At 44.6% G+C, this 25,125-nt stretch overlaps 1 protein-coding gene and 2 long non-coding RNA genes across 3 annotated transcripts in view; 2 read left to right on the forward strand and 1 right to left on the reverse strand.

Annotated features, from left to right (window-relative positions):
- The window catches only part of LOC307226021, a 242,783-nt gene extending 219,457 nt beyond the window's left edge, over window positions 1–23,326 (reverse strand). The window contains exon 1 of the long non-coding RNA XR_013843260.1: window positions 23,200–23,326. This is a non-coding gene — a long non-coding RNA (uncharacterized lncRNA). The remainder of the gene's footprint in view (window positions 1–23,199) is intronic.
- The window catches only part of CERK (ceramide kinase), a 47,318-nt gene that overhangs the window by 11,754 nt on the left and 10,439 nt on the right, over window positions 1–25,125 (forward strand). The window contains exons 2-9 of the mRNA XM_079994268.1: window positions 4,240–4,353; window positions 6,108–6,230; window positions 7,739–7,864; window positions 11,603–11,666; window positions 14,879–15,024; window positions 21,933–22,007; window positions 23,283–23,435; window positions 23,951–24,056. Of these exons, the coding sequence (XP_079850394.1) occupies window positions 4,240–4,353; window positions 6,108–6,230; window positions 7,739–7,864; window positions 11,603–11,666; window positions 14,879–15,024; window positions 21,933–22,007; window positions 23,283–23,435; window positions 23,951–24,056 (907 nt within the window). The remainder of the gene's footprint in view (window positions 1–4,239; window positions 4,354–6,107; window positions 6,231–7,738; window positions 7,865–11,602; window positions 11,667–14,878; window positions 15,025–21,932; window positions 22,008–23,282; window positions 23,436–23,950; window positions 24,057–25,125) is intronic.
- LOC307226063 lies at window positions 6,239–7,319 on the forward strand. Its single transcript, XR_013843307.1, has 2 exons — window positions 6,239–6,577; window positions 6,893–7,319. It is a non-coding gene; the product is annotated as an uncharacterized lncRNA (long non-coding RNA).

Below are 25,125 nucleotides of genomic sequence, written 5' to 3' on the forward strand. Positions count from 1 at the left end.
AATGGTCAGGGGTCCCTTTACCTTTACCTTTAGGCTCATTTAGAAATGTAGAGATTATAGTACAGTGGTACCTCAGGTTATATACGCTTCAGGTTACAGACTCCGCTAACCTAGAAATAGTACCTCGGGTTAAGAACTTTGCTTCAGGATGAGAACAGAAATTGGGCTCCGGTGGCGCGGCGGCAGAGGGAGACCCCATTAGCTAAAGTGGTGCTTCAGGTTAAGAACAGTTTCAGGTTAGGAACGGACCTCTGGAACGAATTAAGTACTTAACCCGAGGTACCACTGTAAATCCTTTTGTGGGTGTTGTCCTTTCCCCCCAATAAATGATGTATGTTTGTTTGTTTGTTTGTTTGTTTGTTTGTTTGTTTGTTTATACCCTGCCGATCTGGCTGGGCTTCCTCAGCCACTCTGGGCGGCTTCCAACAAAAGATTAAAAACATGATAAAACTTCAAACATTAAAAACTTCCCTACACAGGGCTGCCTTCAGATGTCTTCTAAATGTTAGGTAGTTGTTTATCTCCTTGACATCTGGTGGGAGGGCATTCCACAGGGCGGGCGCCACCACCGAGAAGGCCCTCTGCCTGGTTCCCTGTAACTTGGCTTCTCGCAGTGAGGGAACTGCCAGAAGGCCCTCAGCGGTGTATGAAAACCAGGAGCTGGCCCTAGGCATGACATAAGTATAGAATAATAATTACGAGAATGAATAGGTGAGGCAAATAATTTATGGACCATCATCATCATCATCATCATCATCATCATCATCATTATCATTTGTGTGTGTATCTGTCCCACCAATCCCTGACATTTCTACAAGTTTCTCAGAGCGGGTTACGTAGATTTTGGAGTCAACTTGCTCTCCATCTAGTGGACCTGCCAAAGATACGTTAAGGGATCAGCCTCAGGCACTTCGAATTCTTACTTTGGATCGCCGTTCCAGTTTTTGTGATTATTGATGCTCATTTTATCACGTGTTACTTTTACATGTTGCTTCGTTAGCAGGATTGCAGAATAGGACTAACACGTTTTTGGAAATATAGTATTTATTGTTGATAACGCGCTTTGCATCAAAGGCAGAATTGCGACGGGTTCCTTGAAAGTGATTAAACATATTGTTATGAATTTGATTTGTGGGGAGGGAAGACTCCCTGCTAAACCATGGGTAGGCAAACTAAGGCCCGGGAGCCGGAGCTGGCCCTATCACCTCCTCAATCCGACCCGATGACGGTCTGGGAATCAGTGTGTTTTTACATGAGTAGAATGTGTGCTTTTTATTTAAAATGCATCTCTGGGTTGTTTGTGGGGCCTGCCTGGTGTTTTTACATGAGTAGAATGTGTCCTTTTATTTAAAATGCATCTCTCAGTTATTTGTGGGGCATAGGAATTCGTTCATTCTCCTCCCCCCCCCAATATGGTCTGCCCCCCCCCATAAGGTTTGAGGGACAGTGGACCAGTGAAAAAGTTTGCTGACTCCTGCCCTAAACCCAGTAAATGAATGAACGTCAGAATCGAGTTAATATTTGATAGGGTTGCCATGCATCTGGAATTTCCCAGACACAGCCGGTATTCAGCCTCCGTGAACAGCGTCTGGGTGGAAATCGCTGAAATGTCTGGGAAAATCTGGACGCAGGGCAGCCCATGCACTTTTGTGTTGGGATTTTCACTTTTTGAAATAAGGCAACCCTATACTTGGAGTTTTGGAGGGAAGCCAATGGAGAAATACAGACTGAGCTTCCTTTCCAAGCCAGGGCCTCACCTGGGATAGAGGTGTTAACATGACAAAGAGGAATCCGTGGTCCTGGGCAAACAGAGGTTGCCAAGGTGATGGGATTTATAGGAGCGATCTGGGAAGAAGAAGGGAGGGGGGAAAAAAGACTTTGGCAGGCTGGCAGAGATGGCTTGAGCTCCAGTGCTGCACTGTGGTGGGAAACAACCCCTCTTGAATTGATTGTGTTGCAAGTTCCATGCTCCCTCCCTCCCAACTCTGGTGTAAATATGTGAATAAATCATATTTCTTAAAGCTGTGACGGTCTCTGCCACGTCTTGCTACTCAAAGGAGCACAGAATGGCTGGAATCTTGGCACAGATTGCGGATGGCACCCAACTTTTGTAACAATATTTTGGAAGCAAAGGTTTTCCCCTCATCTGGCTTGAAGGGAAACATCTGTATAAAGGGAAAGACCTGCTTTCTGCCTTAGAGGACTTGAACAGTCAGATGCATGACATTACAGTGGTACCTCGGGTTACATACGCTTCAGGTTACAGACTCCGCTAACCTAGAAATAGTACCTCGGGTTAAGAACTTTGCTTCAGGATGAGAACAGAAATCGGGCTCTGGTGGCGCGGTGGCAGCCGGAGGCCCCATTAGCTAAAGTGGTGCTTCAGGTTAAGAACAGTTTCAGGTTAAGAACGGACCTCAAGAACGAATTAAGTACTTCACCCGAAGTACCACTGTATTATCATCATCATCATCATCATCACAGTGGTACCTTGGTTCTCTAACGTAATCCGTTCCGGAAGTCTGTCCAACTTCCAAACTTCCTGCACTCAAGCGAAAGCTGCGTTGGCCGTTCAGCTTCCGAAAAACGGAACACTTACTTCCGGATTTTCAGCATTCAGGAGCTGATTTGTTCATCAACTAAGCCGTTTGAGAGCCAAGGTTCCACTGTATTATTATTATTATTATTATTATTATTATTACCCGCCTTTTCCTCAGACTAGGAATCAGCTTACAGATAAAATAAAGTAAAGGTAAAGGGACCCCTGACCATTACGTCCGGTCGTGGCCGACTCTGAGGTTATATAGAAACTAAAAACATTGAAAAGATAGTCCATAAAATATAATGAAACACTCACAGAATGAAAACAGCACATATACTAAATATCTATCTATTTATTTATTATTACAACAACAACAACATCACAGCACCAGCCCTTTCCTTTAAAAAGGTTAGTTTCTAAAAGCCTGTTAGAATAAGGTCTTCACCTGCCAGAAGAAGAACAACAAGCAGGAGCCAGCCTAATTTCTTTAGGTAGGGAGTTCTACAGTTTGGGAGCAGCCACCAAAAAGGCCCTGAACCCCATCTCCACAAAGTGTGAGGACTGTGAGGGTGGAGGGACTAAGAAAGGGGCCTCCATTGAAGATCTTGGCCCGTGAAGGTTTGTTAGAGAATGTACAATCATCTTGTATTCTCTAACTTGGTATAAGGTAGGTAGCCTCTCATATTTGTAGCGTAAACCACTGAGCCTTGGGCTTGCCGATCAGAAGGTCGGTGGTTCGAATCCCCATGATGGGGTGAGCTCCCGTTGCTCTGCCCCAGCTCCTGCCAACCTAGCAGTTAACACGTCAAAGTGCAAGTAGATAAATAGGTACCACTCCGGCGGGAAGGTAAACAGCGTTTCCGTGCGCTGCTCTGGTTTCGCCAGAAGCGGCTTAGTCATGCTGGCCACACGACCCGGAAAAACCGTCTGCATACAAACATCAGCTCCCTCGGCCAGTAAAGCGAGATGAGCGCCGCAACCCCAGAGTCATTCATGACTGGACTTAACTGTCAGGGGTCCTTTACCTTTACCTTTTTAATGCCATCATTATGACTTGTCAAGCACCTTCTCTAAAAGTCTTTTGTTCCCAGAGAGTATCCTGAATATTCATGGTAGTTACCTCCCAATAAAATGTCACTTCTTTCCATTACAGTGGTACCTCGGGTTACATACGCTTCAGGTTACATATGCTTCAGGTTACAGACTCCGCTAACCCAGAAATAGTGCTTCAGGTTAAGAACTTTGCTTCAGGATGAGAAGAGAAATCGTGCTCCGGCGGCGCGGCGGCAGCAGGAGGCCCCATTAGCTAAATTGGTGCTTCAGGTTAATAATGATGATGATGATGATGATGATGATGATGATAAATTGGTGCTTCAGGTTGATGATGATGATGATGATGATGATAATAATAATAATAATTTTATTATTTATACTCTGCCCATCTGGCTGGGTTTCCCCAGCCACTCTGGGCGGCTTCCAAAAAAAATTAAAGAACAGTTTCAGGTTAAGAACAGACCTCTGGAACGGATTAAGTACTTAACCTGAGGTACCACTGTACTGCATTTTGGTCCAGCCTTTATACCTGCATGTCGAATCGTATCTCTTAATTTTTCGCATTTTCTTCTAGAAGCAGAAGCCGAAGCACTCTGATACTGTGTAGATCTTCCTCACAACACTGCTCTATCTCTTTTTCGCAGAGAGCTGTGCCGTGCCCATATCTGAGATTATTGCTGTCGAGGAAACAGAAATCGATAAGAAACAATCTAATAGTGGGAAATGGCAGAAAATGGCAAAGCCGCATGCATTCACAGGTAAAACACAACAGCAGCACCGTTTTTTAAAACACCTGTTTGCTAAATGTTTGCAATATTCTTCCAAGCGGTGAGAGAAATCTTACCACTCATCTGCTTTCTTGGATTTCTCGCCAGGAAATCGTTTGGAGTAAGTTACCACTTGGCATAACATAATCTGTATTCCACCTTCACCTACCCTCAATTCTGAGTGGAGAAATTGCCGCAAAACTACTCTGATTTCAACAGCAGAACACAATAGCATCATTAACTACCATACCCTTCTGCGTATCTTGCAGAAAACAGTCCTTTGGGGGCATATTAAGGGAAAGCAAGCAATAAATGGTTTTGAATTTGTCTTTTGACCCACTAGGGTATATGCCTGGACTTAGTGTGTGTGAATTTTCACCCCACACAACCTTCAAATTATAGGGCATTATTAAGTGCTTTAAAATAGCGACAGGATGCATGCTTTCACATGTGCTCCATATTTTATGTACATATAATTTATAAGAGTTTTTTTAAATTGATGGCATAGCTATAAACTTAACCAAGGGTTTATTGATTGCTCAAATGCCCAAAGTGTTTGTTTGTTTTTAACCTAAAGTCCTGCTAAATCTTACCCCTGTTGAATCCATTAAATGGTCAGGGTTTTCTGCCTTGTATCTGCACTTTAAAAATGGTAATTATTAATTATTACCTTACAACAGATTCTTCTTCTTTTTTTCCCCCAAAGGAAGAGGAAGACCTTCTTGACTTCAAAATATAAACCTTAAAAAAATTAGAAGCCCTGCCTGTCTGAGGTGAAAGGGCAAGCGCTCAATTAGTTTCTAATTCCTTTTAATACCTTTTGAAAAAATAGAGGATTTTCCTTTTACAGTGTTGGAATATGAGACATTCTGGGTACCTTGAAACGAATCTTTACATATTAACTTTGTTTGCATAGGACAGGCATCCCCAAACTCGGCCCTCCAGATGTTTTGGGACTACAACTCCCATCATCCCTAGCTAACAGGTCCAGTGATCAGGGATGATGGGAACCGTAGTCCCAAAACATCTGGAGGGCTGAGTTTGGGGAGTTCCACGTTTGCAGTGATAGCTGACACCTGAAAGTAGAATTTCCAGTGTCTTTTCCCAAATCTGGAAAGTCGGAGGCTGTTTCCAAAAGACCTTCAGCCAGCTTTATAAAATTAAAGTTTGATTTGGAATGCCTTCCCCATTTTTGGTGCCCATACCTTGAAGCTACTGTCACATATCAACTGAAAGGACAGGAACGTTGATTAGGCAGTCAAATCTCGTGTATGTATTCGTCCCATTCAGAATTATATTTCATGCGTTGGTCTAATAAGTGGGTGGGGCCGTAATAAATAGCCCCACCCCCAAGTTTGTGTGTATACAGTGTGAATGTCTGCAGAGAGGGAGCCCTTGCTCTGGGTTCCAGATCACATGGGGCGGGGCTACTTGGGACATGTGACCCTGGGGGCGGAGCTAGTCAAATTAGGCCCACGCCCACTTCTGGATATGGCGTCTTTTTCTTTTTTCTTCTCCCTCAAATTCCCAGCTGCAGTACAGGGATAGCGATGCCGGTCTATCTTATTGGATTGCTGTATGTTTTAATGAGATAATGCACGTGGAGTTCTTTGAACCCTACCAACCTCTGTATAAATACCTAAGTTCCATTATGTTTTCTGGAGTTAATTTCGCCCCGCGTTTAAAGGACTCTTCAGACGGAATTCTGCCTCATGTATACATGACCCTTTTTTGTTTGTTTGCAGTGCACTATGCGAAGAGAGTACATAATCACCGCTGGCGGTGCAAAGACGTAACCTTCTGGTGCATTAATGAGCAACTGTGTAATCAGTGGATGCATGCGCTCAGAGAATTACTTGATTTGCAGAGTAAGTTCTCGATGCGCAACTTGTTGCCTCCGCTGCCTTGGATGGAGATCAAAATCCTCAAGTACAGCAACCAAAAACGGGGCAAGGGGTTTGTTACAGGTGCTGAGAGTCGTTACGAACCGCCATTTGCCTCCTAGAGCTACCAATTCCCAGATCGGTTTAACAATCAATCCTTCTTTGCAGGGAATTTTGGGAACTGTAGCCCCAGGCAGAGAAATGTATAGTGTTAACATGGCCCTGTATTAGGCTAGGGATGGAGGACCTCTGGTCCTCTCCTGTGGCATTATTCCAACTTCCAGCAGCCTCGGCCAGCAGGGCCATTGGTCAGGGATGATACATGAAGTCTAGTACCATTAGATTAGATTAGATTAGATTAGATTAGATTAGATAAATTTATTGTCATTGTCCGTATATACACAGTATACACAACAACGAAAATCAAACACCCAAGACCGGATTCACATACACATTTGCACGTATCTCCAACACTCTCATCCTATTCAGACATAATCTATTAAAACATACATAATCCAGAATATAACACAACCTATTAGAAGCATAGCATAACCTAAAACCTATCTCATTCCTTACTACTCACTGCTTGCTATTTCTTACAACTGGCCCTGAGATCATTGTTTAGTGCAATCAGAGCTCTTGGATAGAAACCATCTGGGACATAAGTGTAGGAGAAGAAGATTAAAGATAAGAAAAAACAGGAGCTCATTGATAACTGGAAACCTCTAAAGAGTTACTTGAAAAATTAGTGTTGCAATCTGAAGTTGGTAGCAGCTTTTGAATAAGCTCTGTAAATAAAGGTTAAATGGGTTAAAACAGATATATAATACACATAGATGCGTATTAATATTTTATTATGATTTTGCTGATAAATTTAGGCAACAGGTTTACTAGAGTGAAAAGATGTTGAGAAGGATGGTTAGTCAAATTTACGAAAATATATCCTGTACCTCTTGGATGGAATTTTTTATCTTGATGAGTTTGATTTACAGACTATGAAATGTATTTGATGTATGGATGTAACTACGGTTAATAAAGCATTAAATAAATAAAAAGGGGGGGGGAGAAGAAGTAGCCTGGCTGCCTTGAATTTATTGGGGGGAAATGGGATAAAATTATCCAAAGTAATTATAGTTCAGTTAACTATGCATATCACCCAAAAAATCATGCACCCTTATCCATTTTCTGGCCTATTACTTGAACATCTTTTTAAAAAACTGAAAAAGGGAAAGAATGCTAGAATAGGGCTTAAAATGCAAAAAAGAAAAGAAAAGAAAGATGGTATGACACTGACTCAAAGTTTGTGGGAATCTTTTGGTACTCTGTTCAGTCATGATAGCATTTATTACATTTGAATCATTATTTCCAATGAACTTGGTCCTCTAAATTGCTTTGTAAAAACAACAACAACAAAACAACCCGCTGATGCGCATGAAGGAATAATCCTAAAAACTATTTAGTTTTAACTGGTATACCTTTTTTCACTTTGGCAGCCTCTAGACCAAAGCACTTGCTTGTATATATTAATCCGTACGGTGGGAAAAAACAAGGAGAGAAGATCTATGAACAAAAGGTAGCTCCATTGTTTAGCCTAGCCTCCATTTCAACAGATGTTATAGGTGAGTAATGTAAAAATGGTCTCTTATAAAATGCGTTCCTTCATCTTGTGCATATTTTAGAAAGAACTGCCTTTAACTTAATTCCATGTTGATGCTGTTACGCAACAGAGGTTTGTTGCTGAACCTACACAAGGGGTTTCTCGATTCTGGTAAGGAAAGTTGTGCCGCAACACAACCCAGTAATAATAATAATAATAATAATAATAATAATAATAATAATAATAATAATTTATTAATTAAACCCCGCCCATCTGGCTGGGTTTCCCCAGCCACTTTGGGCAGCTTCCAAAAAAATATTAAAATACTGTAATACATCAAACATTAAAAGCTTCCCTAAACAGGGCTGCCTTAAGATGTCTTCTAAAAGTCTGGTAGTTGTTGTTCTCTTTGACATCTGGTGGGAGGGCATTCCACAGGGAGGGCGCCACTACTGAGAAGGCCCTCTGCCTGGATCCCTGTAACTTGGCTTCTCGCAGTTAGGGAACCGCCAGAAGTCCCTTGGCGCTGGACCTCAGTGTCCGGGCAGAACGACGGGAGTGGAGATGCTCCTTCAGGTATACTGGACCGAGGCCATTTAGGGCTTTAAAGGTCAGCACCAACAGTGCGAATTGTGCTCGGAAACATACTGGGAGCCAATGTAGGTCTTTCAAAACCGGTGTTATATGGTCTCGGTGGTAGCTTCCAGTCACCAGTCTAGCTGCCGCGTTCTGGATTAGTTGTAGTTTCCGGGTCACCTTCAAAGGTAGCCCCACATAGAGCGCATTGCAGTAGTCCAAGTGGGAGATAACCAGAGCATGCACCACTCTGGTGAGACAGTCCGCGGGCAGGTAGGGTCTCAGCCTGCGTACCAGATGGAGCTGCCCTGGACACAGAATTGACCTGCGCCTCCATGGACAGCTGTGAGTCCAAAATGACTCCCAGGCTGCGCACCTGGTCCTTCAGGGGCACAGTTACCCCATTCAGGACCAGGGAGTCCTCCACACCTGCCCACCTCCTGTCCCCCCAAAACAGTACTTCTGTCTTGTCAGGATTCAACCTCAATCCATTAGCCGTCATCCATCCTCCAACCGCCTCCAGACACTCACACAGGACCTTCACCGCCTTCACTGGTTCTGACTGCACAAACCATGGTCCAGATTGCACATCCCAGCTGCATTTCCACATCCAGCCTCTGTGGTTGGATCTCAGGTAAACCCCGAGTGCATCGTAGTGCAAAATGCCCGTTTGCTGAGAAACAGCTGCAAGATTTTGCAGCTCCGTGGAAGCTCCACATTGCTCATTTAATTCTCTGGATGCAGAGCGCTTTCTCAGTCCTCAAATAAACAAATAAGCATGCATAGCACAAAAGAACAACTCCACCTGAAAACATTTGCATGTGCTTTTTTGGTTGTCAACAAGAGAACAAGCACCGCTCAGTGGCACCCGATCCTCTCCCTCTTTCCTAAATGTACACAGCCTTGCTCGAGTTCAGATTGCCATCGCCATGCTGAGAAAGACTCCTAAGAGATTGGACAGGCCTTTGTGCATGTTGCTGGAAGGCTTTCTGGCAATTTACTATGTGTGTGTATTTTTAGAAAGGTGCTGTGAAAACTCCAAGCATTTTGCAGCCATGTTGTTTGTACAGAGTTCACCTCAGATTTGGCACTGGTATAGATATTTTCCAAATCCATGCATTACAGGATTGTTGTTTTCCTTTCAAGGAGGCCGATGACCATGTAGTAGCTTCTTACCCCTTTTCTTATCCAGCTATTATGCGCTTCCTTCTTTTGCTGGAATAACGGCCCATTTTTTCCATAGGAAACTTGGGTGATTGCCCCAAAGGGAAGTATTTGCTAGCTGGGAATAGCAAACAGCATTTGAGGCTCTGGGACTGGCAGAAATCTGGTGAAATTTCTACAGGCCAGGCTCTATCACAGACCCTCCAAGTGTCCCCATTTTCCAGGGACGTCCCTGATTTAGAGAAGCCATCTCAGTTTCTGATTTGATCCCAGAATCAAATAGGAAGTCCCTGTTTTCATTGGAGAAATGTTGGAGGGTATGGAGTTCTCCGAGCCCCGAGCCGTCTGAAGGCAATCCTGTATCGGGAAGGGGTTTTTTTAAAAAAAAAAAAGTTTAATGCTTTATGGTGTTTTTATATACATGTTGGAAACTGCCCAGTAAGATGTGTGGGGTATAAATATCAAAATTACCGTACTGGGCTGAATATAAGCCGTGCTATTTTTTCCCAAATCCCAACAGTGAAAAGTTAAAGTGTGGCTTATATTCATGGCCTTTTGAGAGCGACACCCCCACCCCCCACCCAGGAAGCAGCCCGGAAGTGTGGGGCAAAGTTGCCCACTCCCAAGCCTCCCCTAAGCAGCCCTTGAATTTTGCAGCTTATTTGAGAGTGCAGCTTATATTTGGGTCAATACGGTATCATTATGGAATAAGACGTCCCTATTTTCATCAGAGAAATGTTGCCGGGTATGCTATCATACAAGCAGGAAGTGAAGAAGCTGTGGCTCTCGAAAGGTTGTCTCATAGCTGTCAAGCGTCCCTTATTTGGCGGGACAGTCCCTTATCCCAGCGCCATGTCCCGCTGCTGTCCCTTATTGATGATGTCCCTTAAATTTCCCAGGTTTCAAAGGAAGCAGCTCCTCTCCCTCCCAGGGAGGTGGGAAGCTCCAACTGTGTTGCTTGGCTGCATTGCTCACCCAATAAGGAGTCTTAAGAACGACTGGGGGGTGGAGCTTGCATGCCTTGTGCTGATCAAATCGGCTGCCTTGCCTAGGGACTTGCCTTTGCTCAGCGCTTCCCAGCGGAGAGGTGACGGTGGTTTTCCTTGAGGCTTCAGGCTTCATTTGGCTGCTGGCTGGGCTTTCTGCCTTTGGCTCGGAGGGGCTCAGAAGTTGAACATACCTGTGCCCGCAAAATCCCTTATTTTGGCTGCTGATCCCTTATATTTGAGGCTGCTGGTCCCTTATTTTCAAATCTGTAAGTTGACAGCTATGGGTTGTCTTGATGTTTCCCATCATCCTTGAATCATTGGGAACGCTGGCTGGGGCTGATGGGAGTCCACCACAGGGTTCCCCTTTCCTGGTCATCTGGGTTCATAAGCCCGTAATCATCTGGCATGCCACAATTGTGGCAGTGTACGCTGTGGTTGCAGTTTGCCCATGGAGGCGAGTCTACTGCAGCCCTGCCCTGTTTCACGAATGAGCCATATCTGCATTCTATAACAGCTTCCTATATTGCTATACACAAGGCGGTTTGCAGGCAGAACAAACAACAGAACATGCAACGAAGATCACGCAACCTGATCACGAAAAACCCCTGCATTTTAAATGAACTTGTATTGAATAAAGCAATAAATAACCCATAAGAATATAATAATGCGCCGCAAGATGAACTCCCAAAATAACAGCAGGTTATTATAACAGGAATTCACTCTCAGCAATTGCAGCGAATGATTACCAAATTGTAATCAATAAAAAATGGCAGCAGAGTTACAGTACGTAAAATAGATGGGCTAGTCCTGGATGACACCCTACGTAACAATGGGTGGAGCTGCAGCTTGGTCAAATATGATATGGTTTATCACAATCCTCGCTCAGGCAGCTGCAACAACAATAAGTGTCAGGAACCAAAATGGTCATAAACCAGTAGTTTTCTCCCTTCCTTAATCATTTATGTGCACATATGATCCTCCTTTTAATATTATGCCCTAAAGCTGTTTGTTCCTTTTCTTTCCCCCCTCAGTCACTGAACGCGCTAATCATGCTAGGGATAACTTACTTGAAGTTAATCTAGAGAAATACGATGGGTAAGTTCTCTCTCTTTCTCTCTTATACTAATCTGTTTTTTAAGATAAAGTACACAGTCTGCATGTGCCCTGCTTAATAGACAACTGGAATGACTGCCCAATAATTTGGGAATCCCTTTTAGTGTGCAGATTGCTGCGAGGAGCTTGCTTCAGCCACCTGATTTAGGGCCTCTCTTTCTGACCTTATTCCCAGGCACCTGCTGAGGCCGCAGTCCCGATCGATTCATAAACGAACCCCAAAGAGAGCCTGCTTAGTATTGTAGTCTTAGGGGATAGAGATGCCCCTGTGATGTTTTAAAACCGTCGGGGCGTCGTACTGCCGAGTGGGCTTTGGCACATCTTGCATTTTCTCTAGTGGCGTAGGAGAGCTGAAAACAATATATTTCACATCTGGCGACCAATGCGCCACTTTGGTTTCAGATAACATGTGGGTAGACGAGTCCCAGAAGCCCGGGACCCAAATTTTCATGGTCCTCTAGCAGCTAGTTATCCCGACTGCAGAGCGTGCTGCTGAAATGCTTGTTGCCTTTGCTTTCTGATAATTTAGGAGACGTGTGAAAAACGGCGATGCCTTAATTGATGCCCAGTGAAACAAGTTCCTCTCGGCCCATATATCTTCCAGGAAAGCTTTGTAATGCCTAATGATGCCCTCTTATCGACGGCGTAGCACATTTATTTATCATTGTGCATGTTTATAATCCTCACCAGTATATTCTCAGAAAGTTTAGCCAATTCTAATCGCCCTTTGGGAGGAAGATGGGTTGGGCTGTGGGGAGATATCCCCAAGCAAGCTACCGTATTTTTTTGCTCTATAAGACTCACTTTTTCCCTCCTAAAAAGTAAGGGGAAATGTGTGTGCATATTATGGAGCGAATGCAGGCTGCACAGCTATCACAGAAGCCAGAACAGCAAGAGGGATTGCTGCTTTCCCTCTTGCTGTTCTGGCTTCTGAGATTCAGAATATATTTTTTCTTGTTTTCCTCCTCCAAAAACTAGGTGTGTCTTGTGGTCTGGTGCATCTTATATAGCGAAAAATACGGTAATTTCCCTTCTGCTCTCCTATTTCTGTGCATACAGGCTATAATCCAACAGAACTGGTCCATGCATATAGCAGGGCTTGTCTGTCGCTGGCGATGGGAAAGCGTTGCGTGCATTCCCAGCTCTCTTTCCCTCCCCCTGAATCCTGCAACACACACACAGATCTCAGGATCATGGGCCCCTGGTATAGGAATGCTAATTCGCTGCTTCTGCCGTGCCCGCTAAGACGGAGATTAATTAAACCGCCATGCGCCTTCTCACCAAGTCACAATTCCTCGTGCATTAATCCTCCCCTAATTACTACAACGCCGAGTCAAATAGTATTGAGATTCCAATTATGCCGGGCATGGAAATGGTTGTAGGACGGGACAGGCATCCTGGATCATTCCTGAGGCTCGGAATATATGGAGGCTCTAGTTGTTATAGACAGATTGGCCGGCGGTTACAAGCAGACAAATTACCAGCGTTCTATACCAATCCCGCATCATTTCCACTTGCTGTCTTTGTCCCTTTGGTCTCACTAATGAAAGAGAGAGCTTTGGATAGGTGTTAACTTTGAGCAGCGGATGCTGGAGATAATGCAATTGGTGTAGGGGGGGAAATGTTTTCCAATTTATCTTTTCAAATATAGGCAGATATCTCACGGCAGATGATGAGGCAGCAAATGCAGAGCTAGATGAGATGATGGCTTTCCTGTTATCCAAATGTGACATGTAGAGCTGTCTGTCTGTCTCTGTGACATATCACAGCCAGCTGTTGAACTGTAGGAGAATTCAGCCGCCTCTAACGAATTAACGCTCGTTTCTGCTGTGCGTTTAAACATCACATGAACGGGGATCAACCTGGCAGCTCAGCATTCCTTGAAAACTTTCCCAAATGAAGACTTCCCCCATTGCAGAAGGCCGGTACAATGGTACCTTGGTTCTCAAACTTAATCCATTCCAGAAGTCCGTTCCATAACCAAAGCGTTCCAAAACCAAGGTGCGCTATCCCATAGAAAGTAATTCAGAACAGATTAATTCGTTCCAGACTTTTAAAAACAACCACTAAAACAGCAATTTAGCATGAATTTTACTATCTAACGAGACCATTGATCCATAAAATGAAAGCAATAATGAGTGTACTGTTCTATAAAATAAATAAGACAGTATTGTAGATTATTTTAAAAAATTAATTCTTACCTGCACTGATGGTAGTCATTGTTTGGATGAGGGGCTTTTATCCATTTCTGCTGTCACACAATCAGTAGCTGAACCCAGTAGCTGAACTGGGTTCCACACAGTCACAAAAACAAATTAACCGAAAAAGCCTCAAAAACTCAAAATAAACGGCAAAAACAAAAGCGCCAAACTTCATTCCGGAAGACCGTTTGACTTCCAAAATATTCAAAAACCACTGCGCAGCTTCTGATTGGTGCAGGCGACCCGGAAACAATAGCCGACAGCTGCATCGGATGTTTGGCTTCTGAAAAACGTTCGAAAACTAGAACACTTACTTTTGGGTTTTTGGCGTTTGGGGACCAAGGCATTTGAGAACCAAGGCGTTTGAGAACCAAGGTATTTTGCAGTACCAACTGGTGAGGAATTTGATTGGAAATATCTGCAGGGTTAGTCCCTTCCAATGTGGCTGGGTCATTTAAATGATCTCCCAGCCATTTGTACACCTGGGGGATCGCTGAAAAGACCATTGAGTCGCTCACGAACTCTTGCTGTCCATGGTAAAATCTTCAGAACAGCAGCCCAGAAGCAGTGGCTTATGTAGGGATTATGAATGGTAACTCATTAGGTGAAATATCTGTAAGTTGGAAGAGGAACAGTATTCCATGTTGATGTCTGCCTTGTGTTTACTGTTTTGTTTTCAACTGATGTCTGTGAGTACTTGCAAAGGAACAGCAGAAACTAGGGGAGAGTTATTTTACAATTAGCCCCATCTCTGCCCCCTCCCCCTGTAAAACAGGTTTACAACTGTTCTGTGATCTGAAATTACATTTTGAATGGATTAATTCAAGACACACAGTAAACCAGCCTGGAGAACTTGATAAGGGAGGTTTTTCTTTTTTTATTTTTCTTCCTTGATAAAGCGAACCATATCTATTGTGTCAGGAGTGTTTGACATATTTGTTGATTCCTTTGTTTGCTGTGAGTGTGCATTTTAATTTGTGTATTTTCCGGCAGTGTTGTTTGTGTTGGTGGGGACGGCATGTTCAATGAAGTGATGCATGGTTTGATTGGAAGGACGCAGAAGGATTCTGGCATAGATCAAAATAACCCCAAAGCACCATTAGTCCAATGCAATATCAGGATTGGCATAATCCCAGCTGGTAAGAATTGCAAAACGGCTCACTTTCGCCATACGTCATTATATTGCGGTTATGATTTATTATGTGTTTCATCAGCCCCCAGGTTGTGCGGCAAGGAACCTAGCCTAGAATCACAACATGGGCGCAAAGTGGCTGCTGGTATTTCGAGGTTGTCTGTATCTGTGTAAAAAGGAGCACGTGAAGGGAAACGACAGGATCACAACCTGTTGGCAGATCTCCATCACCCCAACCTCTGTGCATTTAGCCAAACCCGTGAATGGCTCTGTTCACAGATAATGGATGGATACATAGAGGTCAGAGACTGGAGCATGCAGATATCATCCCGTTCGTTTCTCTTCCATGTGATCATTCTACATGGCTGGATGTGCAATCAGCCCTAACTGTTATGGCATATTAAGATTTAAGGACACAGAGTATGTGAGATAATAGAGCCTTCTACAGTGGTGCCTCGCAAGACGAAATTAATTCGTTCCGCGAGTTTTTTCGTCTTGCGATTTTTTCGTCTTGCGAAGCACGGACTTTGGGAAAGCTTCAAAAATCACCAAAGCCTTCAAAAACCTCAAAAAAGGCTACCACACCGCGTGCTATGAGTTGCTCCTCGAAGGGAATGCACGGTTTTAAGAAAAAGGAAACAAACTTGCAAGACGTTTCCGTCTTGCGAAGCAAGCCCATAGGGAAATCCGTCTTGCAAAGCAACTCAAAAAACGAAAAACTCTTTCGTTTTGCGAGTTTTTCGTCTTTCGAGGCATTCGTCTTGCGAGGTACCACTGTATTATTATTATTATTATTATTATTATTATTATTATTAAAATTTATATACCGCCCTATACACAGGGGTCTCAGGGCAGTTGACAGAATAAGAATAAAAACAACAACCACAAAATACGTAATAAAAATAACAATCTAATAGCCCCCCACCAAAAAATAATATTTTTTTAAGGGCATAAGATGTAAATCAGATCAACCAAAGGCCTGGTTAAAAAGGAACGTTTTTGCCTGGTGGCGAAAGGTGTATAATGAAGGTGCCAGGCGAACTTTCCTGGTGAGAGCGTTCCACAAACGGGGAGCCAATGCAGAGAAGGCCCCGTTCTCGTGTTGCCACCCAATTATCACCACCATTCTTCTCCTTTCTCTTGGGCCAGCCAGTTTTACGCCAGAAGGACCTTACTTAAAGGAGCCTGGAATCCTATGTTCAGGAACAGCATCCCAACTTCCCATCGGTGTCTCTCCATAGTTCAGGGAGCTTATAGCAAATAGGACACCGCAGGATTACCACCCTGCACTTATTCTACATTGCTTTAGCAAATTTATAGCATTTGGGCTACGTTTTAGATTCAGATTGTTTTGTCTTTTGTGAAGATATAACATTGTCTCATTGTTTGTTGTTTGTGGGCTGTTAGTACCCTTGACATGTGTTTTCCAGGACTGTCTATTCTCACTGGAACAAACCCTAGTCCTTTTATTTATATGTAAAGGCAAGCCTTTCAGGTTTGCCTGAAAGTGTGTTCCTAGCAAATTCTATTTCGAGAGCTATGGACACGTCAGGATTTAGTCTAAAGAAAGAACACATCTTGGTGGATTTTGCTAGGAATAGTTTGGACTTCACACCTGCCTCATGAGCCCTCAATCTATAACTTTCCTTTTAAATTGGGAAGTATCCTCCAAACTAGTCTCTTCATTTGGTTATGGACATGATTTATACTTCGCCTTTCAACAGGTTCCTAGGGCAACTGACAAAAAGTTTAAAATGGTGCTAAACAAATTAAGACAAAAGCATTAAAACACAGGCAGCAGAAGAAATAATAATAATAAGAAGAAGAAGAAGAAGAATACAGTGGTGCCTCGCAAGACGAAATTAATCCGTTCCGTGAGGCTCTTTGTATAGCGGTTTTTTCGTCTTGCGAAGCAAGCCCATTGACAGCTTAGCGGATTAGCGCTATTAGCGGTTTAGCGGCTTTTAGCGATCAGCTGTTAAGCGGCTTATCAGCGGATCAGCTGATAAGCGGCTTAACGGCTTAGGAAAGGGGGGGGAAGGGGAAAAAAATTTGCAGGAACTCTCAAGACATTTTCGTCTTGCGAAGCAAGCCCATAGGGAAATTCGTTTTGCGAAGCGCCTCCTAAATGGAAAACCCTTTCGTCTAGCGGGTTTCCCGTCTTGCGAGGCGTTCGTCTTGCGGGGCACCACTGTAATAGGGACGTGGGTGGTGCTGTGGGTTAAACCACAGAGCCTAGGACTTGCCGATCAGAAGGTCGGCGGTTCGAATCCCTGTGACGGGGTGAGCTCCCGTTGCTCAGTCCCTGCTCCTGCCCACCTAGCAGTTCAAAAGCACGTCAAAGTGCAAGTAGATAAATAGGTACCGCTCCGGCGGGAAGGTAAACGGCGTTTCCGTGCGCTGCTCTGGTTTGCCAGAAGCGGCTTAGTCATGCTGGCCACATGACCCGGAAGCTGTACGCCGACTCCCTTAGCCACTAAAGCGAGATAAGCGCCACAACCCCATAATCGGTCAAGACTGGACCTAATGGTCAGGGGTCCGTTTACCTTTATAATAATAATAATAATAATAATAATAATAATAATAATAGTAATAGTAATAATAATAATTTATTTATTTATACCCCACCCATCTGGCTGGATTTCCCTAGCCACTCTGGGCAGCTCCCAACAGAATATTAAAAACACGATAAAACATCAGACACTAAAAACTTTCCTAAACAGGCTCGCCTTCAGATGTAAGAGCAAATGCAAAGTAGGCGAAAGCCAACTGTAACATTCAGGGTTCAGCAATCTTTTTCAGCAGGGGGCCGGTCCACTGACCTTTTGGGGGGCCGGACTATATTTTGAAAAGAAAAAGAAAGAAGAACAAATTTCTATTCCTCACAAATAACCCAGAGATGCATTTTAAATAAAAGGACACATTCTACTCAGGTAAAAACACACTGGTTCCCGGACTGTCTGTGGGCCAGATTTAGAAGGTGATTGGGCTGGATCTGGCCCCTGGGCCTTAGTTTGCCTACCCATGCCTTAGAATAGATCAAGAGCAGATCACCTGTTGTTGAACTTCACCGACGCCCATCAACCAGGAGTCAGAGCTGAGGGAATCCGGGCCTTAGTTTGCCTACCCATGACATAGAGTCTAAAAGCCGGGATTTATTATTCTCCTTTATTTTTAAAAAGTCTTCACTTGTGGCACAGATACCTGCCACACCTTAGACACCCAGTGAAGGTCCTCTGTTGTAAGTCTTACAGCATGGGCAGGCGTGCAAGGAAAAAAGTCTGGCATCCCCAAACCATGAAGGGCCTTAAAGCCCCCAAGCAATTTTTGAAGACTTGAAATGACCTGGGAGCCAGCACAGTTGACCGAGCACAAGTGTACTGTGATCACAGTGCCTGGTCCCAGGGATCACAGCTTCGCGGTTGTGTTTTGGGCTAACTGCAGTTCCCGAACCATCTTCAAGGGCAGCCCATGTAGTGCACGGATGCAGTAGTCCAGCCTTCTCCAAGCCAGTGGCCTCCACATATTTCGAAGTCCAGCTGCCTTCAGCCCCGATGACCTATGGGCAGAGGAGAGGAGCATTGGTCCCAGGAAGCTGAAGGAATTGGCCTTGCCGTCACTCCTTGTTGCTAGGCGGCAATTTGAGTTACTGCCATGGGCCTTTCCGTGGAAGGAGATTGTGATGGTGGCAGCTGCTACTACCTCTCACTGAAGGGATATATAACTGAATAGTGCCACTCACAGGGTGTATAATCTACTATTCATTTTTTATTTTTTAAAAAAGCTCAGTGGTGAACACTGGCTCACCAGAAAACCGATGTACCTTTGGCACATAAATTAATTGTCAGTTTAAGCAGGGCTTATCATATGCCAGGACAAAACTCAGAAACCTGTTTTTCACTAGCAGGGTTTCTGTCACGGTCATACTATTTAATTACCGTAGTTAATTTTTAAAATAGCATTCCTCACCTGCTCTTCACACAGGGCGGGTTGCAGGAATATAATATACAGTGATAAAAACAATTATATGAGGGGGGGGGACCCCAAGTAAAGCACGCAGAACAATATACATTCAGCAAAACAAAATGCCTTCACCGTCAAAGGCTGGAGGTGTGTTTTTGGCATGCAGCAGACACTACAGTCGTACCTCTGTGGGGAGGGACTTCCACAGTTTCAGGGGCTGATGCAGAGAAGGCCCTCTCCTAGCTACCATTCCCCACATTTTTTGGGTGGGGGTGTCCTTCCTTATATTGGTCGGCTGTCCAGTGAGGAGGGTCTCAAAAAGGAATAACTTCTCTAGTCCCCATACACCCAGGATGAGAAGGTAGGGCTTCTAAGCTAACAAGGCTGTTATTAGTTTTACATTATTTTATCCTATTTGCACTAAGTTACATTCTGAATTTCAGTCTCGTTTCCAGAATGACTCTTTCCCCAATGAACTGATTTCCTTATGTTCTGCCTTACAAACACACTTCTGTTGCTTGGAAGTCCTATTATGATTTTCAGCTCTTATTAGACGGAGAGAAGTGCCGCAATCAAAAATTCAACCCAATTGAATCGGGGGGTTTGGGGTGGGCTTTCGGAGTCAAAATGTATCTCCCTGGGTCAGAAATATCTGCTTGATATTACCTTGGCTTTCGGACTCAAAATGTCGTGGATGTATCTCCCCGGGTCAGAAATGTCTGCTTGATATAACCTTGATGTTCATTAACTTGCAGAGATTTTGTTGGTATGAATTCACTGTCTGCTCTGTAAAGGGCGGCTCAAACTGTTCCCGTCTTTTCCCTCCGTTTAGCCGCGTTCATTCCACCCACCTGCCTGACAAATCAAAATTTTGCTTAAGCACGCACTAAGCCTAATTCTTTTGTTCTGCCCTGGACAAACAGCACCAGCTTGACAAAAGGATTTCCACCGCAGCTCTTTAACAACAGATCAATCTCCCTCTACACCTCTCTCGAAACACTGCGTTGACCCTCCTGCCTGAGTTATCAAGGAGAAAGCAAACACCACAACTTCGTCCTGTCAAACTGCTTAAACGGTTAGCGAGAGAGGCGAGGGAAGGAAATGTCTCTCCTGTCTGCTGGTGGAAAGGAAGAAAATTCTACAGTCAGCTGTCCCAGGGCCATTACCATGCCCTAAGCAATTCCATCCTGTTTCGTCACATTTTGGATATACAGCATATGTCGACATCCGCATGTGGAAGCTGACAGTCCCAAGAGGGGGAAATCCAAAGTGTCTGACAGTTCAGATAGTCGCTAGCGAACGTTGAGACGTCACCTAAATGGAGCAGTCAGCTTTCCTTAGTATATGTCCGAGAAACGGGGGGGGGGGGGGTATACGTCTGTTTTCAGGAATTCCAGGGCTCAGTTCTTGGACCTGTTGTATTTAACAGGTTTATAAATGACCTGGATGCAGACATAGAAAGGGTGCTGCGGACTTGTGGATGACTTGAAGCTGAGACCGATCGCGAACACCATAGAAAACAGATTCAAATCTGGAATGCTAGGCAGACCAACAAGGTGAACGTCAACGTACACAGATGTATTGAACTTCATTGCAAAAGCTGAGCAGAAACAAAAGATGGAGGAGGCCTGGCTCGTGTGAAAAGGATCCAGGGGTCTTGACTGGCTGCAAAACTGAACACGAGCCAGCAGTGTGATGCATCTGCTAAAAAAGCAAATGCGATCTTAGGCTGCATTAAAAGAAGCATCAGCATGGGAAGTAATACTTTCAGTCTATTCTGTGCTGGTCAAGACTTATCTGGAATGTCACTCCCAGTTCCGGCACATTTTAAGCATTCAGTATTTCTGTCATTCACGGAAATAAGTATTGAGAGACAGTGTGAAGTACAGTGGTACCTTGGGTTACATACGCTTCAGGTTATATATGCTTCAGGTTACAGACTCCACTAACCCAGAAATAGTACCTTGGGTTAAGAACTTTGCTTCAGGATGAGAACAGTAATCGTGCTTCGGCGGCACGGCAGCAGCGGGAGGCCCCATTAGCTAAGAACAGTTTCGGGTTAAGAACAGACCTCCGGAACGAATTAAGTACTTAACCCAAGGTACCACTGTAGTGGTTAGAGCATTGGCCTAGGATCTAGGAGACCAGAATTCAGATACTCTAGTCAGCCACAAAGCTCACCGGATTACCTATTTATTTCAACTATTTGTAAACCACTTGATCCCAGTTGTCTCTAAGCAGCGTACAAGAGATCCAACGCAGTAAGACTAAAAAATGCATTACAACTGTAAAATCACAAAGTTCAATTAAAAAGCCTTCAAGGTGGTTGTGTAGAGAATTTGGGAGGAGGAAAATCATGCAGACCACCTTGAGCTCCTCGGAAGAAAGATGGCAGGGGAATGTAAAATTTATTAATTAGTTAATACTTTTCTTTTTTTTAAAGCAAGGCTTTTGCAGGAGAACATCCAAAAGGAATCTGCCCTAAGTCACAGTACATTGTACAGATTTGGATTTCGAAGATCCCTGTCATTAAGTTAGAATCACCGGACTGGAAATGAGTAAAGATGCTCTGCAGAAAAGCTCAGAAGGGTTACTGGACTGCAAAAAGAGCTGCCCACCTGCTTACAGTGCTCAATCATAGCCTAAAAGGAAGAGAAGGCTTCAAAATATCTTCCTGCCTGATCTCCCAGAGCACCACAGGCAGCTAAGCAAAACTATTTACCACCCTAAGGTAGTTCCTTCCTCTCTCTCATCCTCTGACTCACTCCTACAAAGCACACACCGCAAGTAGGGAGCACAGAACCTTGGCGCTTCAAGATTGCAGAGCTCTAGATAACTCAAGCAAGTGAGCCAGTTCATAGGGACAAGAGATGATCGTGGGTTTGGGGGTAGGGGAAAGGAATGGCTGTTTTCTTTATGTGTCTTCACCGTGCTGTAAAATTCCTTTCCCAGGTTCAACGGACTGTGTTTGCTATTCAACGGTTGGCATCAATGATCCAGTAACTTCAGCCTTGCATATCATTGTGGGTAAGTCCCCGCCTACGGATTTTGTGCCCTGGGTGGCGTTTCCAGGGGCATGTCCACCAATTTTACACTGTTTCTGTATTTTCCGGTTATGTTTTTCCCCCTCCCAGACTGGGTACACATCAGAGACCATTCCACTGGTGCCGTGAAGGCACGAATACGTGTTATGTAATATTGCTCTGTCAGACAGTCACAGAGAAGCATTGTTCATAAAATGAACAATTATTAATTAACGCGGTTTCTGGCACCTGAATTCTGTGGGTGTCCTGCCTTAATGTGTCGGTCAGTGTAGAAACTTTTTCGGCATAGCTGTTAGCTATAATTTTAACTCTCCCGTGCCTAATGTTCATATGGTGACAGGTAATTGGCAGTATGAGTGTGGTTTGCCCCCAAATGGCTGAATTAGTTGTTCTTCACCACTCTCACAGACCCGAATTGTCATGCAGCAAATACTCTCCTCATCTCTCAGTTCAGTGCTGGTTTTGGGAACGTGGGTAGCGCTGTGGTCTAAACCACTGAGCCTCTTGGGCTTGCCAATTGTAAGGTCAGCGGTTCGAATCCTGAAAACTCCCTTTACTCTGTCCCACCTCCTGCCAACATAACAGTTTGAAAGCATATCAGCGCAAGGAAATAAATAGGTACCACAGTAGCGGGAAGGTGAAGGGCGTTTCCATGCACTCTGGCTTCCGTCACGGTGCTCCATGCGCCAGAAGCGGTTTAGTCCTGCTGGCCTCATGACCTGGAAAAGCGGGCTGCAGACGAACGCCGGCTCCCTCAGCCTGAAAGCGATATGAGCGCTGCAACCCCATAGTCAAATTTGACTGGACTGGTGCTGTGGGTTAAACCACAGAGCCTAGGACTTGCCAATCAGAAGGTTGGCAGTTCAAATCCCCGCAACGGGGTGAGCTCCTGTTGCTTGGTCCCAGCTCCTGCCAACCTAGCAGTTCGAAAGCATGTCAAAGTGCAAGTAGATAAATAGGTACCGCTCCAGCAGGAAGGTAAACGGCATTTCCGTGCGCTGCTCTGGTTCGCCAGAAGTGGCTTAGTCATGCTGGCCTCATGGCCTGGAAGCTGTACGCTGGCTCCCTCAGCCAATAAAGTGAGATGAGCGCCGCAACCCCAGAGTCGGTCACGACTGGACCTAATGGTCAAGGGTCCCTTTACCTTTACCTTTAACCGTCCAGGGGTCCTTTACCTTTACCTTTTGCCTCAGTGCTGGATTTGCAGACTGACGCAATTGCAGCCTCCCTTATCATCTGAATTGTCTCTTGTCGACAGGAGACACTCAGCCTCTCGATGTCTCTTCAGTGCATCACCACAACACGCTACTGAAATACTTTGTCTCCCTCTTGGGGTATGGTTTTTACGGCGATATATTGAAAGACAGCGAGGGGAAACGCTGGATGGGACCCGTCAGATACGACCTCTCAGGTAACCTTTCGTATTTCGTTCTCCGTCCTTCTGTGTGAACCTGCAGAGAACCAAGTTGCCAATAAAACCCGTATTTTTCTCCAAGGACAACCATTACGGAGCCAGCCTTGTTATAAGAAGGCCGTGAATGTTAGCAGCCTGCAAAAATGTTTACGGGCTTCCTAAGGGCTGGCAAAGGAAAGGCAGAGGGGTTCGTCCGTCTGTTAGCAGCCCACTTATGGGCACGGGGGCTCCCACCTCATGGGAGACAGAAGGCACCTTCCTCTGCTAACCTCCGCATGCAGTGCCATCTCCTCCTGAAGCTGCCAGGCTAATGCTTAAATATACAACTGCATATGAGCCGAACGGTGGGAGAAGGAAGCAACAAGCTTGGGATGTCAAAAAAATCAATAAGAAGAGGGCAGAGCGAGTGTCTCCATGCAGTTCTGCAAGAGAATTGGCAGAACGGACAGAAATAATTTCTGTTGATTTATAAGACATCGTCGTTTCTTAATTCTCGCCACCCCACCCCCCAGGTTTCAAGACTTTTCTCTCTCATCATTACTACGAGGGAACAATATCCCTTCTACCAGCATCACACGCCGTGGGGTCTCCAAGAGATAAGAAGCACTGCAGAAGTGGGTAGGCTAAACTATATTGCATTCGGGTGTTGTTGTTTTTAGCACTAAGTTGTCAGGATGCTCCCAGTGGTTCCCAGCTGGTTGCCCAAGAAAGTACAGTGGTACCTTGGTTCTCAAACTTCATCCGTTCCAGAAGTCTGTTCCAAAACCAAAGCGTTCCAAAACCAAGGCGCACTTTCCCATAGGAAGTAATGCAAAATGGATTAATCCATTCCAGACTTTTGAAAACAACCCCTAAAACAGCAACGAGACCATTGATCCCTAAAATGAAAGCAATAAACAATATACCTCAGTCATAAATCAATCAGTCAGTAGCTGAACTGGGTTCCACGCAGTCACAAAAACAAAAACGCAAAATAAATAGCAAAAACAGACAGATCTCAGCGTAACACTCAAAACGGAAGTGTGGCACTCAAATCGGAAGCATAACTTTCAAAACGGAGCACGTTTGGCTTCTGAAAGAAGTTCACAAACCGGAACACTTACTTCCAGGTTTACAGTGTTTGGGTTCCAAGTTGTTTGAGAACCAAGGCATTTGAGAACCAAGGTACCCCTGTATAAAGACAAGGAAAGGTTTCTCACCGTCCTTTTTTATTTCATTCTTTACAGAGAGAGGCTATAGAACCCAGCCTCTTGGATAATGGCGTTGTCCCGAGTGAATCTCTGCCCACCCCCATCTCTCCCACTTCCTCATTCATCACTTCTATGAGTGCTGCTACATGCCCTCTGTCTTTGAGCTCTTTGCTCTCCTATTTTTAAGGCTCGCCAGGTTCTGGGAGATGGTGGGTCTGGAATGTTTTCTGATGACACCATGTCAGCTGGGTGTTGTTCTGGCTCTCCCATGATGTCCCAGCTTTTCCCCTCATCTGCCTCTGAGCTGCGACCTCCCGCAAACTCATAATTCCATGCACAACGTTGATGCCCACACCAGCTAGAGCAGAAGGTGGAGGGAAGAAAATATGTCCTTTTGCTATGCCTGCTCCTGCAGCAAAGATGCCTGGGATCATTGCTGCCACATGATGGTAGCAGAGCTCGATCAGGATCCCAAAGATCTCTTGCCACCCCAGCTC

Source organism: Podarcis cretensis (assembly GCF_951804945.1).
Source record: "Podarcis cretensis genome assembly, chromosome: 10".
Taxonomy (NCBI): domain Eukaryota; kingdom Metazoa; phylum Chordata; class Lepidosauria; order Squamata; family Lacertidae; genus Podarcis; species Podarcis cretensis.